Consider the following 17,158-nt stretch of genomic DNA (forward strand, 5'->3'; position numbering starts at 1 on the left):
ACAGATTGCGTTGTAGAACGGGGGGCTTGTAAAAGGCAGGAGTCGAGGGTAAGAATAAACAGTAAACCTATCGGTATACTTTAATATTCGATTCATCATATCATTTCTCAGTAAACATTTCTTGAATGTGAATGCACTTTTTAAGGGAAAACAGTATTAGAAAATCGGCTTTCTTTGGCAAGACGGACGTTATGGATTTAATATATACATCGAAAAACTACATTTACAGGTATATTGAATATTCCTTTTGTGTTTAAAATAAATTATATAATTTTAAGTGCATAGTTAACGAGATATAAAGCATTAAATCAAGGCGTCTTTTGCTGGAATTGTCTTTCTATTAATTAACTATTAATTTCTAAATTGTTAAAATTAGTACTAGAGAAAATTATCTTGGCAAGTGTAAATAGAAAAATAAAGATCATTTATTAAGAATGTGTGGTGGGGTACCAATAATAGGTAGGTAGCACCCTATTCGCCTCGTGATAAAATATCACGGAATTCACGAAAACATAAGCTATAATTACCGCTTCATATTCTCTGTAAACTCGCATTAATCCGTGCTACGATATAAGTAAACATTACCTTAAGGCTGTTTCATACAATTTCTAAAATAAAGGATTCGAAAAAAAAAGACACGGTACAATTTTCGTTTATTTCTTATTATGATAATATATTACATAATTTTAGCAGGATTCAGCAGGAAATAAGTACCACTTTTGATTCATTTCGTTGTTACAAGGCCATTGACCAATTTTGGCCCCATTTCGATTGTTAAATTCCAGAAGATCCAAGCACTGTCCACTGTGCTTTGCTCGAAGGGTAATTAAACCTTCCCCGTTCACATAGTCAAGTTTCCACATTTGGTGGTCCATCCCGTTGTAATCCCAAACGACGGCCACCTCTCCTTCCCACTTAGACGCTAATGGGATTTCGAGAGCCCTGAACGATCTTTTGTTATATATTTTATAGAATCCATCGCCTTCGTGATAGAACAGCCATTTCTGAGAATCACTTTTCACGTACGACCAAGCATTCACTCTAGCACCGTTGTGTACGTGTTTTTCTCCGACTTCGAGACATCTGCCGTTGTACGCGGAATATACGAAATATTCCGCCCCATTTATAGGTGCATATCTCTCGTAATTTCCCAAAGGACGTTGGTAATTATGATTGGAACTAAAATTCTTTATGGAAATATTTTCTGTTACGTTGCTCGTTGTTGAGAGCCATTTTTCTGTTCTAGAAATGAAAGATAAAAGCTATTTTAAAAAAAGTTCACTAAACCTCTAGGGGCAGTGGTACGAAATCAGTGGTGTTGATAGTAGAAAACCACCAACTTTTCAAAGAGCGGAAAAATATTCGCAAATTAGAAAATACTTTTTCTAAGTAAATTATCAATAAAAAATACATTTTGAAACATTGATTTATATGAAATAATAAAAAAAGATTCGTTTAAAGGTTTTAGTATTGTTTAAATTTTTAATAGCAGAAAAAAGATCATAAGGAGATCTGGTGTGTAATTTAATTTTATATTTAACAATATGATCATCATATTGTTTAATAATTGGCTTTTTGCCTATAACAATATAATATTTAGATTCTCCAGAAAAATATATTGAATCTACTAATTATCAAAATAAGAGTTATGCCAGTAACTCCCTAATAAAAACCCAAATATTTCTTACCATTTTGAGTAGATGCGATCGCAATTCCAGTAACAACTTGTGAAGGGAAGATAGAGGCTATGAACAAACGTTTAATTTGATTTCATTATATTTTTAATTTTATCTGTCGCGCCATCGATGAGAATAACAAAATACAACGTAGATACGAACGATAAATGTATCTTTCAAATTTAAGAAAGACAATGGATGCATGAGTAAATTAAGCTGGATCACGTTTTTATTTTAGAATTAGGAGCACGTGCATCTTTTAGTATTATTCGGTAGACCATCAACTATTGAAATTTCAAACACCAAAGAAAAACCAGAATAATTATTGCAAAGAAAATTGACATTTCGGTAGCAAATTTGACAACAATATTTACATTGACTATATACATCGTTTTATGGTATACATATATTAAATGGAAGAGCTAGAGCATATATTGTTTTATGGTATAAATTAAATAGCCTATTGAAAATATTACTTATGTTATTTTGTAGGGGAAGACGAGGTCAAGGTTTGACCGTTGAGTTCGATTAAACAATTAAGTTTAGGAAACCAAATGATAACTTTAAAAAACAAGTCTTTATTCTGCGCTCCGATATCGTGTATACAGTTCGATAACCTTTCCACCGAGTCCAGGCTTACAACAACCATCGGCCTCCTGTAAGCACCGCCTTATAACGTCCAAAAAGCCCGCCGATGTCAACCCTTGAACTCCAGATAAGACTCCCGCCGCTGGACTGGTGGCGCCATCTCTCCATCGCTCCTGCAACCAAACCATAAACAAAACCCACCGAGGCTTCCCGTAAATGACTCCCCGTTACATCTTCCCCCACCCCAAAAAAGGGAAGCCTCGGAAAAAACGGAAACAAGAGAATTGATCAAAGAGACTTTATTGAAAAAAACCAGCCGAAACTTCAAACCGATAAATAAATACCGTACAACTGCTGAACGTTCTCCAACAGAGCCGCCGCCAGAGGATCCACCGCACAACCCCGCAAAGTAGCCAACCGATGTACTAACACCCCCGCAAGGCCCGGCAGCGGAACCGAGACGTCCGAAAAATAGTCCACCGGCAGACCCCCAGGAACAAACAATGGTGCAGCTGATTCCACCACAATCCGACCTACCGCAGCCCGCCGAAACACTTCCCGGGCCGGCCCCAAAGACGGAAAAGTGGCCATGGGAGAGTATCCCAGCCACAGGTTCGGAAAATACCCTAAGAATTGGTCCGCGTCCCACCGAGACCCCGAGAAATTATGAAGCAAAATGTGTTGCGACCGTCCGACATATTCTTTAAGTAACCGAAACACCTCCGAATACGCCCCCCGACACTGCACCACGACCGGAAACTGATACCGCCGGGCCAGCTCAAGCTGAGCAATGAACACCGCTCGCTGGACCGAGTATGGAACCCGACCCCCAATGCTCCGATCCAGTCCACACGCACCGATCCCTACCACCCGATTATGCCTCAAAATACCCTCAATTGCCACCGAAAACCCGGCGACACTTCCATCCAACGCATTCCTCGGCGGCACACCGACCACCACCCAAACCCGAGAATTCGCCACCAACCGATCCAATGCCACCGGCAAAGTAGCCGGAAGAGCCAAATTAGAGACGCACCCGACGAAGCCGTCCCCGAAATATCCAGGCTTTAACTCCACCAACCGATCAAATGACATATCAGCCGGCCAGACCAGCTTCTTAGAAATCTGGGTAATGTACCCAAACCCATCCAAATGCCGAAAAGCACACCTCTCCAACGCTGCCTGAGCCTCCGACGGTCGAGAACCCACCGAGACGTCCAAACAAACGGTAGCCACCGCCGACGGACCAACAACCGGTACCATTTGCGAAGCAACCGGAACCATGGACGGAACTTCCTCAGAACCCTGCTTCACCGGAACATCCGAATCCTCAGACCCTTTCTCCAACACCGCCGCTGCCTCCAAAACCTCCAACAGTAACGCCTGTCCAAAACCTCCGACCCCAGCCGCACGACGCACCACCAGACGTTCGACCTCCACCAACTCGTCCCTGCCACCATCACTCAGCAAGAGTACGTCCTCGACCACCCCAGGATCCAATACCTCTTCCGACATACCTGCAACTAACCATCTAAATTACTACAAAGATTCCCTAGTCGTTACAAAAGGAGAACCCCCAACTGGCCAAGACAAAAAAATAAAGTTATCCAAACTCAACACCCGTCCCTGGCTTGGATGATCCCGAAGATACGTCGCAACCTGAGGACCCGACCGCAACTTTTCCCGAACCGGCCCTGGGGTAATATAATAAACATCACGCCGAGGACTTTTTCCCCGACTAACCAGCAACCGGTTCCACCCATAACGCCCAGGCAAAGTCAACACATGCCCAGAATCCCGGCCCCAGGTCCACTGCCCGGCCCACCACAGAGAAAAAACCCTTGACAGAGAAAACCCCGGGCCGCCTCCACCGGAAAAGACATACGCAAGAAGACAGAACTCCACCCCTGACATTCCCTATGAAGGAATTGCCGACCAGAATCCCCCCTCGATTTTAGCTTAGAACCATCAAAAGTAATGATGAAGCCCATCAAGGTAACCCGTCGCAAAACCCCTTCAACCCAACAGCATGGTCCCCGAGACCACCCGGGTAGTTCCTCCAATTGCACCACGTCCCCCCTCAGCGGACCACAGCTCCAATGACCCTGTTCCCCTATTTCTCCAGCCGTAGCGTTACCAAGCCTGAACCCCTTACACGGACCACCCTGCTTCGGAGAGCCGAACAAAGAAAACGCAGCGATACCCCGTCCAGAACCAAGAAGAGGAACAAATTCGCCAGTATGTACGTTACCGACGTGATAAGAAATCACCGAAAAATCCCGCTCTCTGGATCCCCAATGAAGCTGACGGAACTGCCGCCCGACGTCCGCCCCCGGTTCGAGTTTCCAACTACCAGTTTGATAGTGCCCGCCAAGGTAAACCCGTCGCCGACAGAAATCCTCCTCAACCCACCAGAACCAGCCCCGAGACGAGCCAGGTGAAGACCATCATTATGCTTCCCGCTTTAGTCCCAGACGACGACAACCGCACCAACTCTCCCCGGCTAACCCCCTAGGAAGGGCAAATAATCAATTCGTCCCGAATTCCACCGCCCACGTGCCAGCCGGGCCGCCATGGAAAACCATCCTCCACCATCCCACAACTCCGTAACCTCCTGTCTCTACAACTCCGAACCATCGCAAACCATGACGACAAACCCGAAAGAAACCTATGTTCTAAGTCAACCCGTCGATCGACCCCGATATCCCCAACCATCAACCGTAATATTGCCCCAGCAATTAATACCACAACCAATGGACCCCAGATAGAACCGCCACCAACCATGTCTCTCATTATAGAAAACAAGCTATAAAGAAACCCTTCCCCATTTAAAAACTTTCCATAAGCCCCATTAAAAATAAACCAAGACCATCAGAAGATAGCCCACATAGAACCTTGTATAAAAATACTAAAACCAGCCCATTCACCATAGGAAAGACATTGCGGAAAAACCTCCAAAACTTACGATCAGCGGAAAAAAAAATTATCTCGGCGGAGCCTCCAAAAATGTAGGGGAAGACGAGGTCAAGGTTTGACCGTTGAGTTCGATTAAACAATTAAGTTTAGGAAACCAAATGATAACTTTAAAAAACAAGTCTTTATTCTGCGCTCCGATATCGTGTATACAGTTCGATAACCTTTCCACCGAGTCCAGGCTTACAACAACCATCGGCCTCCTGTAAGCACCGCCTTATAACGTCCAAAAAGCCCGCCGATGTCAACCCTTGAACTCCAGATAAGACTCCCGCCGCTGGACTGGTGGCGCCATCTCTCCATCGCTCCTGCAACCAAACCATAAACAAAACCCACCGAGGCTTCCCGTAAATGACTCCCCGTTACAATTTTTAACATAGAATGTTGCGTATCTTGTTTTAGGCTCAATAAAATAATAGTGGATATATTGTATTTGGTATCAAATAGCAGAGTGCAATAATTGTGTTTGGTATATACAGGGTGTTTTTTTTCGAAAAAGTGATTTGTTACAAAAACTATGTTTTCTAGAAGGTATAAATTTGTACTGTACATTATACGTGCCGGGGGACACTTTCTACCAAAATTGCATCTAAATCGAAAAATATGTTCTCGTTTTTTGAAAATTTAAATTTTAACCGCTAGGTGCTATAAGAAAATTGTCAATGAGAAAATTGTAGAGCGTCTCCGAAAACGTACAAATAGCGTTGGCGCGAAAAAAAATAGATTTAGTTTTCACTGACAAAATACGACTTGAAAAAGTGACAAGTTGGGCAAGCTAAAATAACTTTTTTTTGCATTCCATTGGGAGAGTAAAGTAACTTTATGAAAGTCAGAAATTTGTTAATCAGGTGTTTAATGAAATAAACACCGCTGAAAAATCGAGCAGACAATGGCGAAGAAGGTATTACACGATTTAATTTCGTAGAATGAAAAATGCGAATTTCTTGAAAAAACAAAGAGACATTTTATTTATCTACTTACATAAGTATATGTATTTGTACCCCGCTGCTCCGCCTTAAGCACTACAGCGGCCACCTTAAACAACCAGCCCTGGACAAAAGTGCGCTTTGCGAAACAACGTTCGGCCAGTGAGACAGCCATTTTGACCGCCTCACATATAGCAAACAAACGCCCTCATCACGGCCCAACAAAAGGCGACACCATGGGCTGCCCGAGACCCACCCTCGCACAGCTGAGGACTAGAGTGGCTTCCTCTTCCACTGCAAACTACCCTCCTTAGTAGGTCACAGAATGACGAGTGTGGAACACCCATGAGGTTCCAGTGACCCAGCGCCCCGATCACATGACCTTGAGAGCCGGGTATGGAGCCCCCCACAGGCTCCAGTGACCCCATCACACCACTAGATAGGGACAGTGGGAATTTATCTACTTACAAACAAAATTTATAAGTACGTTTCGAAAATACCACCTTCGGCTGCGATGCAGGCCTGGGCGCGAACAATCATATTGTCGAAGGCGGCATGAATCATTTCCGGGGTTACTTCCCGGCAAGCGCTTACAATTCGTTGACGCAGCTCTTAAAGCGTCTCAACCGGAGTGGCGTACACCTTGTCCATGACGAAGCACCAAAGAAAGAAATCGAACGGAGACAGATCGGGCGACCTTGCTGGCCAGTGTACGAGACCATTTCTCCCTATCCATCGTTGTGCAAATTCGTTGTTTAGGTAATCTCTCGCGGCTCTGTGGTAATGAGGCAAGGAACCGTCTTGCTGAAACAAAAGTCTTGCTCGTTGCGCCAACAGCAGTTCGTCAAGTTGTTGTTCTAGCTCATTTCTCAAGAAATCTAAATAACTCTGGCCATTTAGATTTTGCGGTAAGAATACTGGACCAATTAACCGGTTTCCAACAAGACCAATCGAAGCATTCAAGCGCCCAAATTGAAATTGGTGACGGTGTTCATATACACAGTGTGGATTTGTGTCTTTCCAAACATTATTATTTTGGTGATTGTGTAACGGGGAGCCGTATCGGGAAGCCTCGGTGGGTTTGTTTACGTTTATAGTTGGTTCGCATGTGGAGAGATGGCGCCACCATTGCTACGGGGGGCGTCCTATCTCGAGTTCAAGGGTCGACAACGGCGGGCTCTTTCTGATGCTTTATAAGGAACGTGCTGGAGAGACGGAGGGTCATTGTCATGGGCATTGTCATCGGCCCTGTCAAGGCGAACGGGAGCTTAATCAGCGATTGACTTACCTTTGGAATTTAATGAGTTTTTTGTATCGAATAATCGGCTGGCTAAATAAAGAGTTTTTTTTATAAACTAATCGTTTGGCGAATACTGTTCCTTTATCCGGCTTAACTCACTGAACTCAGTGGTCAAACCTTGACCCCTATCCACGAACCCCTACAATTGTAAGGGCCGTCTCTTGCAAACGAGGATTCATCCGAGAATAGCATGTTGCGGAGGAATTGTGGGTCGTCGTGCACGGAATTTAGCAGCCAGTGGCAAAAATCCAGCCGTTGTTGAGCGTCTCTATATCGTAAACCGTGGTGAAGCGTTGCTCTGTAAGGATGGTCCTTATCCGTATGTAACATTTCCCAAATGCGAGTTTTACCGCAAGCCAAATCCTTACTCGCCGCGGCTCAACTACTACGTGGGTATGCGGCAAAATAGGCTAAAACGGTATTTTCAAAGTCCAAATCCCGCTGACCACGAAATCGAGGTTGTACTTAACCATACTGGTGAAAGTCATTTACAATTCACCTTACAGTAGTTACGGATGGTCTCCTCTCTGGATGTCGTTGCTCAAAGATCTCACTCACTCGTCGTAGATTTCTTCCACCGTCCGCGTAGTAAATGACCACTAGTTCCGTACGATCAGCTCTGGAATATTGAGGCATGATTTTTAAGATTGATTACGACCATAATGTTACACAGTTTGTGTTACAGTTATTTAAATACTAAATAAATTTAAGGTTTTTACTGACCTTTAAACCTGTGGTCTATTTCTCTTCTCGCCTATCAGGGTTAAAATAGGTTTCGAATACGACTAGATGCAAACATTGGCCTATTAGATTATAAAACTAATAGGAAAAGTCATTCCCAATGGAATGCAAAAAAGGTTATTTTAGCTTGCCCAACTGGTCACTTTTTCCAGTCGTATTTTGCCAGTGAAAAAGACGTCTATTTTTTTCGCGCCAACGCTATTTGTACGTTTTCGGTGACGCTCTACAATTTTCTCATTGACAATTTTATTATAGCCCCTAGCGGTTAAAATTTAAATTTTCAAAAAATGTGAAAATATGTGTGTCACCAGGCACGTATAATGTACAGTACAAATTTCAACTTTTTAGAAAACATAGTTTTTGAAACAAATCACTTTTTCGAGCAAAAAAACACCTGTATAATGGCGAAACTTTTGGATAGCAAAACAACGGATAAGCATTCCAATTCTGTGATGGAATAGTTTTTCTCTTGAACATTTAAATTTCTTCCGGCATAGTAAATGGCGCGGGGTTTACCGTCTTGTTCTTGTAGGACGACGTATCCAATAGCAATACCACTAGCATCGCAAAGGATTATGAATTTTCCGTCTCGGGTGGGGGCCGCGAGAATTGGGGGACTGATTAAAATCGTTCTTAATAGGTGTTTTTACAAAAGATCGGTGGTCACGTGTTTTCAGTAAGTTTGCGTCACTACGGTCAAAATGAAATCTCGAAGTTAGCCGATAATTTAGTGTCGTCCGCTATTTAAGACAAGGCTTACCTGTCGTTTAGTTTAACAGTAAAATGAAAGTTCTAACTGTTATAGAAGATTATTTATTGTTGCTGAGTATTTTATATCTTTCAAGGTTAGTAAATAAAAAATAACTAAAACCAGACTACCTTATAATATACATAACAAATAAAAAGATATTTTTAATACAACCCTAGCCTTTATTTATCTATTTGTAACGCTGTTAATACGTAAAACTAAAATTGTCTATACGCGGGCCTTAGTATCAGCAGCCGGATCTTAGCAGACGATGCCTTGCTCAAACATACTGAATTCCCATGAGCCTCTATAGCGAAAATCTTTTGTAGAACCACCTATTCTTCGAAGGCTTCCATTTGCGAGAGTCCGAAATCCCACTGTTTACCCTTTTTTCGCCAGGCATTTAGGGGGGCGGCGATTTGAGCAAATCCCGGGATAAACCTTCTAAACCAACCGGCTTATCCTAGGAAACGAGCTAATTCATCGAGGTTGCGCGGGGGCGGATAAGACAGCAAAACTTTTATTTTCTCTAGATCGGGTTGGATGCCGCTGACACCTATAACACGGCCAAGTTATTTTACCTCGGTTTGGGCGAAAATGCATTTATCAAGGCGTAGGGTTAAGCCGGCCGCTTGAAGGCGGGAGAGAAGGAACCGGAGATCGATTAAATGCCGGGTCCAATTTGGAGATGCCGTATTTATGTCTTCTCGGTATAATCTCGTGTGGTATTGCTAACGCTGTTCGACGGGAAAGACTTGATCCATCAGGTACGCGAAGGAAGCTGGGGCCGCCACTAAACCAAAAGGCATGTATGAAAATTCGTATTTCCCGCCCGAGGTTATGAAGGCGGTTTTGGGTATACTATTTTCTGCCATGGAAATTTGCCAAAAACCCGATAACAAATCCAAGGTGGTTATAAAAAGGTCTAAAACTTCATCTACTTGAGGGTAGGGATAAACATTCTTAACAGTAATTCCGTTTCATTTTCTATAGTCAACGCAAAAGCGCGTATCTCCTGTCTTTTTCGGAACGAGAACAACGCGGCTGCTCCACGGCGCTTAAGAGGGGCGTACCTAATTGGCATCTAGCACGTTTTCCACGTGTTCCTCGATTATAGCTTGTTTCGCGGGAGATATCCGATAGGGGGCGCTCGCTATTGGATGGTGATCGCTTGTTTCGATTACATGTTCTATGAGGTGGGTTCTTCCGGGTTTATTTTCGCGCCAACGCTATTTGTACATTTTCTGGAGCCGCTCTACAATTTTCTCATTGACAAGTTTCTTATAGCACCTAGCGGTTAAAATTTAAATTTTCAAAAAACGTGAATAATTTTGGATTTTGATGCAATTTTCGTAGAAAGTGTCCCCCGGCACGTAAAATGTACAGTACAAATTTCAAATTTCTAGAAAACATATTTTTTGTGACAAATCACTATTTCTAGCAAATACACACCATGTATATACCGAATACAATATATCCACTGTTATTTTACTGAGCCTAAAACAAGATACGCAACTTTTTATGTAAAAATAACATAAGTAATATTTTCAATAGGCTATTTAATTTATACCATAAAACAATATATGCTCTAGCTCTTCCATTTAATATATGTATACCATAAAACGATGTATATAGTCAATGTAAATATTGTTGTCAAATTTGCTACCGAAATGTCAATTTTGTTTGCAATAATTATTCTGGTTTTTCTTTGGTGTTTGAAATTTCAATAGTTGATGGTCTACCGAATAATACTAAAAGATGCACGTGCTCCTAATTCTAAAATAAAAAGGTGATCCAGCTTAATTTACTCATGCATCCATTGTCTTTCTTAAATTTGAAAGATACATTTATCGTTCGTATCTACGTTGTATTTTGTTATTCTCATCGATGGCGCGACAGATAAAACTAAAAAGATAATGAAATGAAATTAAACGTTTGTTCATAGCCTCTATCTCCCCTTTTCAAGTTGTTATTGGAATTGCGATCGCATCTACTCAAAATGGTAAGAAATATTTGGGTTTTTATTAGGGAGTTACTATCATAACTCTTATATTCGTAATAAGTAGATTCAATATATTTTGCTGGAGAATCTAAATATTACATTACTATAGGCAAAAAGTCAATTATGAAACAAAATGATGATTATATTGTCATAATATGAAATTAAATTACACACCAGATCTACTTATGATCTATTTCTGCTATTAAAAATGTATACAATACTAAAACTTTCAAACGAATCTTTTCTTATTAGTTCATATAAATCAATAAGTTTCAAAATGTATTTTGTTATTGATAATTTACTTAGAAAAAGTATTTTCTAATTTACGAATATTTTTCCGCTCTTTGAAAAGTTGGTGTTTGCGATCTTTTGCGGCTTCGTTTCTGTATTTGGTTTGCCTTGTTCATTAAAGAAAGAAGGGTAATTTCTTAGAAAACTAGCTCAGAAATAATAATAAAAATATTTAAGAATGGCCGGGCTATTCATTTCATAGTGGTTTCCTACTATCAACACCTCTGGTTTCGTCTCTTGAGGTTTTTCTTAAAATAACCTTTATATTTTATTTTAAGAACTGAAAATTGGCTCTCAACAACGAGCAACGCAACAGAAAATATTTCCTTAAAGAATTTTAGTTCCAATCATAATTACCAACTTCCTTTGGGAAATTACGAGAGATATGCACCTATAAATGGGGCGGAATATTTCGTATATTCCGCGTACAACGGCAGATGTCTCGAAGTCGGAGGAAATCACGTACACAACGGTGCTAGAGTGAATGCTTGGTCCTACGTGAAAAGTGATTCTCAGAAATGGCGGTTCTATCACGAAGGCGATGGATTTTATAAAATATATCACAAAAGATCGTTCAGGGCTCTCGACATCCCAGTAGCGTCCAAGTGGGAAGGAGCAGTGGCTGTCGTTTGGGATTACAACGGGATGGACCACCAAATGTGGAAACTTGACTATGTGAACGGGGAAGGTTTAATTACCCTTCGAGCAAAGCACAGCGGACAGTGCTTGGATCTTCTGGGATTTAACAATCGAAACGGGGCCAATATTGGTCAATGGCCTTGCAACAACGAAATGAATCAAAAGTGGTACTTATTTCCTGCCGAATCCTGCTAAAATTGTGTAATATATGATCATACTAAGAAATAAAAGAAAATTGTACAGTATCGTTATATTTTTTTCGAATCCTTTATTTCAGAAATTGTATGAAACAGCCTTAAGGTAATGTTTACTTATATCGTAGCACGGATTAATTCGAGTTTACAGAGAATATGAAGCGGTAATTATAGCTTATGTTTTCGTGAATTCCGTGATATTTTATCACGAGGCGAATAGGGTGCTACCTACCTATTATTGGTACCCCACCACACATTCTTAATAAATGATCTTTATTTTTCTATTTAAACTTGCAAAGATAATTTTAACAATGTAGAAATTAATAGATAATTAATAGAAAAACAATTCCCGCAAAAGACACCTTGGTTTAAGGATTTATATCTCGTTAACTATTCAAATAAAAATTATAGAATTTATTTTAAACACAAAAGGAATATTCAATATACCTGAATAAATGTAGTTTTTTGATCAAATCAAATCAAATCAAAATTTATTGTTGCGTTTTCTTATTGAGGATTTTACAAGTATGTGGGCTAAGTCATAAATGACTTGTAAGCCCTGTTAAATTATGACAATTTTAAATTACAAAAATTCCAAGAAAGAAAAACAAAAAAAGACAATAGCTGCTCTATATGTGTATAATAAATCCATAACGTCCGTCTTGCAAAAGAGATCCGATTTTCTTTTACTGTTTTCCCTTTAAAAGTGCATTCACATTCAAGAAATGTTTACTGAGAAATGATATGATGAATCGAATATAATTTTCGCTTTGAGTGTGAATGTAGGTTAAAGTTATTTCGAGTATAGTTGAAGAACGTCCAACTTGAAATTTGTGTTTTGAAAAAACAGCTTAATATTTTTCCAGGGTTATTAACAATCAAGAAAATGAAAAGAGACTTAAAACGTATTTAAAATACACAATTTATTTATTTAGAAAATCCAACGTTTCGGAGGAACTGTTCCTCCTTCTTCAGGGATTTTTACAAGTCTGACAGTATAATGGTAAAATTTTGGGACGAACAAATATTTATGCGCTTTATACAGAGAGAAGGAGGAACAGTTCCTCCGAAACGTTGGGTTTTCTAAATAAATAAATTGTGAATTTTAAAACCGTTTTAAGTCTCTTTTCATTTAGTTTTTCACAATGTGCTTCTCTTCACTTCTAACAATCAAGAAAACATTTCAATAGGCGCTTTCTCCTTAAACGTGATATTAAATAAACTTGTTTCACTTTTAATGGCTCGATATTTACAATTTAAAAACAAAGCTGGCTTTAACTGTATTTGGGTTTGCTACTTTGGGACAAAACTATAATATTCATATGAAAACGTCTTTGTGAAGAATACCAAAAATATTTTAATTATTCTAACACACAATGAGATTCATATATTCAAAAGAAGATATTACTTTATAAACGTGCATGGTCTAATTATTCATAATTAATGAACACCTAAATGAACAGTTTAGAACACTTTTATTATAGTAAATCTTATCATCACAAGAATTTTTAAACCGTTTCTATCACGTGATTTAACCTTACGTTTGTATACGGATTGGCGTTGATAAGAGAATGATTGTAATCATGTAGATAACAAACAAAAAACCAATAGAGTATTGTCTGAGGCCTTGAACTGATAAACTTGAAGCTTCGGGAAACCGAGTTAACGTTGTTAGAACAATCGAGTTCACTTTTAGTTTGGATTTAAAAGTTGAAACAAGCTCTTAAAATATGGTAAGTATGTATTTTCCAATGTAAGGGTCTGGCACTGGACAGAAAATTGTTTAAAGGAAATTGATGGATATGACAAACCACTTCTCGAAAATTAGTGCTCGGAATTCGATTAATTTGTATCCATGAATAAAATAAGCTCAGCGATATTTAAATAATATTTAGTAAAATAGCCAATAGTTGAATTAAATTGCAAAATGTTTAAATAATCGAAAGTGAATAAGTCTATTATTTAAATAAAACAAACAATTATTTAAACAAATGCCACTTTTATTCAAATAAATGCTTGGTTGCTTAAAAAACATAAGTAAATAAGTTAAAATGATATTCTTTTTACCAATGTTTTTTAAAATCAATCGAAAAATTTGTGGATAATGAAAAAACCATTCCGAGCACTATCAAAAATCACTACACAGATTTCGGCAATGCTAAATCTGTTATAAGTTAAGTAATCAGTCTAGTAAGTCTAATCTACATGACGGTGATTTCCGACATCTTTTCAGTAGAGTATGAAACAATAAATGCTGATTTTCACTGGGGGAAAAATGCCACGACGACGAGCGGCAACATAAAAAACTCTTTTAGGCCTAATATAAGGTTTTGCGTCGTTTTTTCCTTAGCGAAAAGAAGCCTTTAACTAAGCAAAACCACTGCTACAGCGAACGTCATCGCGAACTAAATTGTATTAGACCTTAAGACTAGTCTTAACTAAAGTAAAAGTACAGCTACTTCTAGAGTCAAAAGTAAGAATTATCGTTATGCTTAGTTTCCACTAGCGCCAGTAAGTGCGCCAATCTCAACTTTGGAGAATATAAACGTGTTAAGGAGCTTTTCCCGTTACAAAAATTACTGTAGCGTGATCATTTTCAACCAATTCCACACCATCTAGTGGCAGACTCTGTTACTAAACCGTAGTTGTATTTCTTTTTTAAAATTATATAATCAACATTGCTTTAACCATTGATGTATATGACCATGCGAATATTTTATAGCTTTGTTTTTATTATTATTTTAGGGTCAAACTTCTACTTGGACAGCCCTACAGTTATTCATTGTACTGTTGGCTTCTTTAGCTAATTCTTCAAGGATTGACGACGAAACTGCAGACGAATTTTCAACCGCTTCCAGATCCGCTTTCTCCGTCTTTAATTTACACTCGACGAAAAACCATCGAAACTACCAATCAAAAGATGGCTTTATTTCGTACGAAAATATTGAATTTGGAATGTTTGGCGCCAAGTCCGTTCTTGTAAAATTTAATAATTTAGTTGAAAATGAGGGCAAGTGGGAATTCCGAGTTGACCAACCAAACGGGCCACTACTCGCATCTATTGATTTGTCAACGTATAAAACCGTGATTAAAAATCAGTCTTTTGAGCTCCCTATCTCGGCCAACGTCGACGGCACTCATCGTCTCATTCTTAGCATGTCCCCTAATTTGCTCGTGCACGAGATTGAGTTCCAATTTTACGCGTCAGGACCGCGATCAGGGGCGTACTACGCGATAATGTCTCTTATGCACGGGAAGGTTGTCACCGCCGACGAGTACGCCAGGGACGGAAGTCGAATCTATATGCTCCCTTTTAAGAATTCCTCCAATCAGCTGTTCGAATTTGTCGAAATTCCATCCGAACCTGGCAACTACAAAATTTTGATTAAGGACAGTAAGAAAGCTTTGTCTCTGAGTCACAATTCCGGTGTTCGAGATTTGATCATCATGATGGATTACCACGGACTACGCACTCAGCAGTGGAGAATCCAAGACGTGTCGATCGAACAGTATGGTCAGTACTTAATCGAAAGAAATTCCGGAAAGTGTCTAGAAGTTATAAACGGAAATTAAAGTAATAAAGCGAATCTCTTTCAAAATTCGTGTCAGGATCATGCCAATAATAACCAGAAATGGTACTTTATGAGTTACAAATGTTAGATTTGTGTTAAAACCGAAATGAATAAAGATATTAAACCAATTAATGCTTCTTTAATCTAAACAATTATGCAAAATATTTTGCTCTTATGTCACAAGTATAGCTTCATTAGTATAGTCTTCGCGTCATCGATTTTCGGCGACTTTCCTCGGGCTAGTAGAGGTGTGAAAAGTAAGAGACAGTGGCGTAAAACAAGAAGACAAATCTTATCTTAGAAAGACCTGTTAGTTGCAACAATTTGTTTTGAATATTCTTCTCTAACGTCAAATGAAATTACTTATATATATTTATCCTCCGAACTAAGCTTTGTCTTAAAGGGAATATAACCTCGGGTATTTGGTGTGGAACATCAACGTTTGCAGCTCTGCCCGCCCTTGCCTTTGGCTTTAGACATGTTTGGCGCCACTGAACAGGGAAATTAAAGGGGTCTCCCACAAAGATTGCTTTGTAGGTTATATTCCCTGTAACGTATTCCAAGCATTTTTTATTCCTGTTTAAAAGAAAGCGTGGAATTCTACTACACTGATAGAAAACAGATACTGCGTTCAGCGAGGGGCTAAACACTTCTCTAAATCCTCTACACAGATTACTGGCAGATGAAACTGAGTATAGCCTTTGGTATTGGTTATTCTAATAATAATAATAATAATAATAAAAGTAATCAGCTAGGCTTATCACTTTTGTACATGTACAGTCAAACCAACAGGCTTGTACAACAATTTATAATTATTATTTAAAAATGATTTCCACATTAAATTATAAATTTATAAAATGTGATAAAACCGAAATGCACGTCTTTCACAAGCTAGGCTAATACCCAATGCACTAAATTTGGACCAAGTCATCGAACGACTTTCAAAGCCCTTAAATCAGGAGGCCAGGTAATAATGCGTAGGAGGGTAGTGGAAAGCCTTCATTCTACAAGAGCCAAGAGCTCCCAACACTTACTTTTTCCGTTAACCTCAACAATATGGTCAAACGAAAGGATCCAGTTCATAAAGTGCAGCACGTTAAGTTAGACGCCTGTTACACTTTTTAGTCTTTAACAAACTACACCCGTCAGAGCGTTATCACCTTACGATCAGCCAAATCGCCGAACGTTATCAGAGATGGCTGACCAACAATATTGGCGTTTTAAGGCACGTGACGGCTGGAAAATCAAAATAGTGAAACAAAATTATCGTCGTCTGCTGTTTCGTCTTCAACTGTGTTTCTAATCTGTCTGAATTTTTAGCTGATACCAGCATTTTGCCCAGTATGTTAGTAAAATTATATTGTAGTGATTTCTTAAATTTGGTAGTTCTATAAAAAGAAAGAAAATAGTAATGCTTGTTAAATAAAATCGTAAACGTTTTAATTGCCAAAGTAAAACCTGCAACCTTTCGGATGGTATTATTTCCCCAACGCGTATCATATTGGTTG

At 39.3% G+C, this 17,158-nt stretch overlaps 2 protein-coding genes across 2 annotated transcripts; both read left to right on the forward strand.

Annotated features, from left to right (window-relative positions):
- The first annotated feature begins 4,244 nt into the window (after positions 1-4,244).
- On the forward strand, positions 4,245-12,129 carry LOC149945693 (uncharacterized). Its single transcript, XM_090176681.1, has 3 exons — positions 4,245-4,259; positions 11,307-11,374; positions 11,524-12,129. Exons 1-3 carry the CDS (start codon positions 4,245-4,247, stop codon positions 12,077-12,079), a joined length of 639 nt encoding a protein of 212 aa, XP_090032807.1. The 3' UTR covers positions 12,080-12,129.
- A 1,612-nt stretch (positions 12,130-13,741) lies between these two features.
- On the forward strand, positions 13,742-15,778 carry LOC149945694 (uncharacterized). Its single transcript, XM_090175645.1, has 2 exons — positions 13,742-13,811; positions 14,824-15,778. Exons 1-2 carry the CDS (start codon positions 13,809-13,811, stop codon positions 15,649-15,651), a joined length of 831 nt encoding a protein of 276 aa, XP_090031771.1. The 5' UTR covers positions 13,742-13,808; the 3' UTR covers positions 15,652-15,778.
- The last annotated feature ends 1,380 nt before the right edge of the window (positions 15,779-17,158 follow it).

This window comes from Leiobunum rupestre, chromosome 5 (assembly GCF_980474605.1).
Source record: "Leiobunum rupestre chromosome 5, qqLeiRupe1.1.hap1, whole genome shotgun sequence".
In the NCBI taxonomy this organism is placed as follows: domain Eukaryota; kingdom Metazoa; phylum Arthropoda; class Arachnida; order Opiliones; family Sclerosomatidae; genus Leiobunum; species Leiobunum rupestre.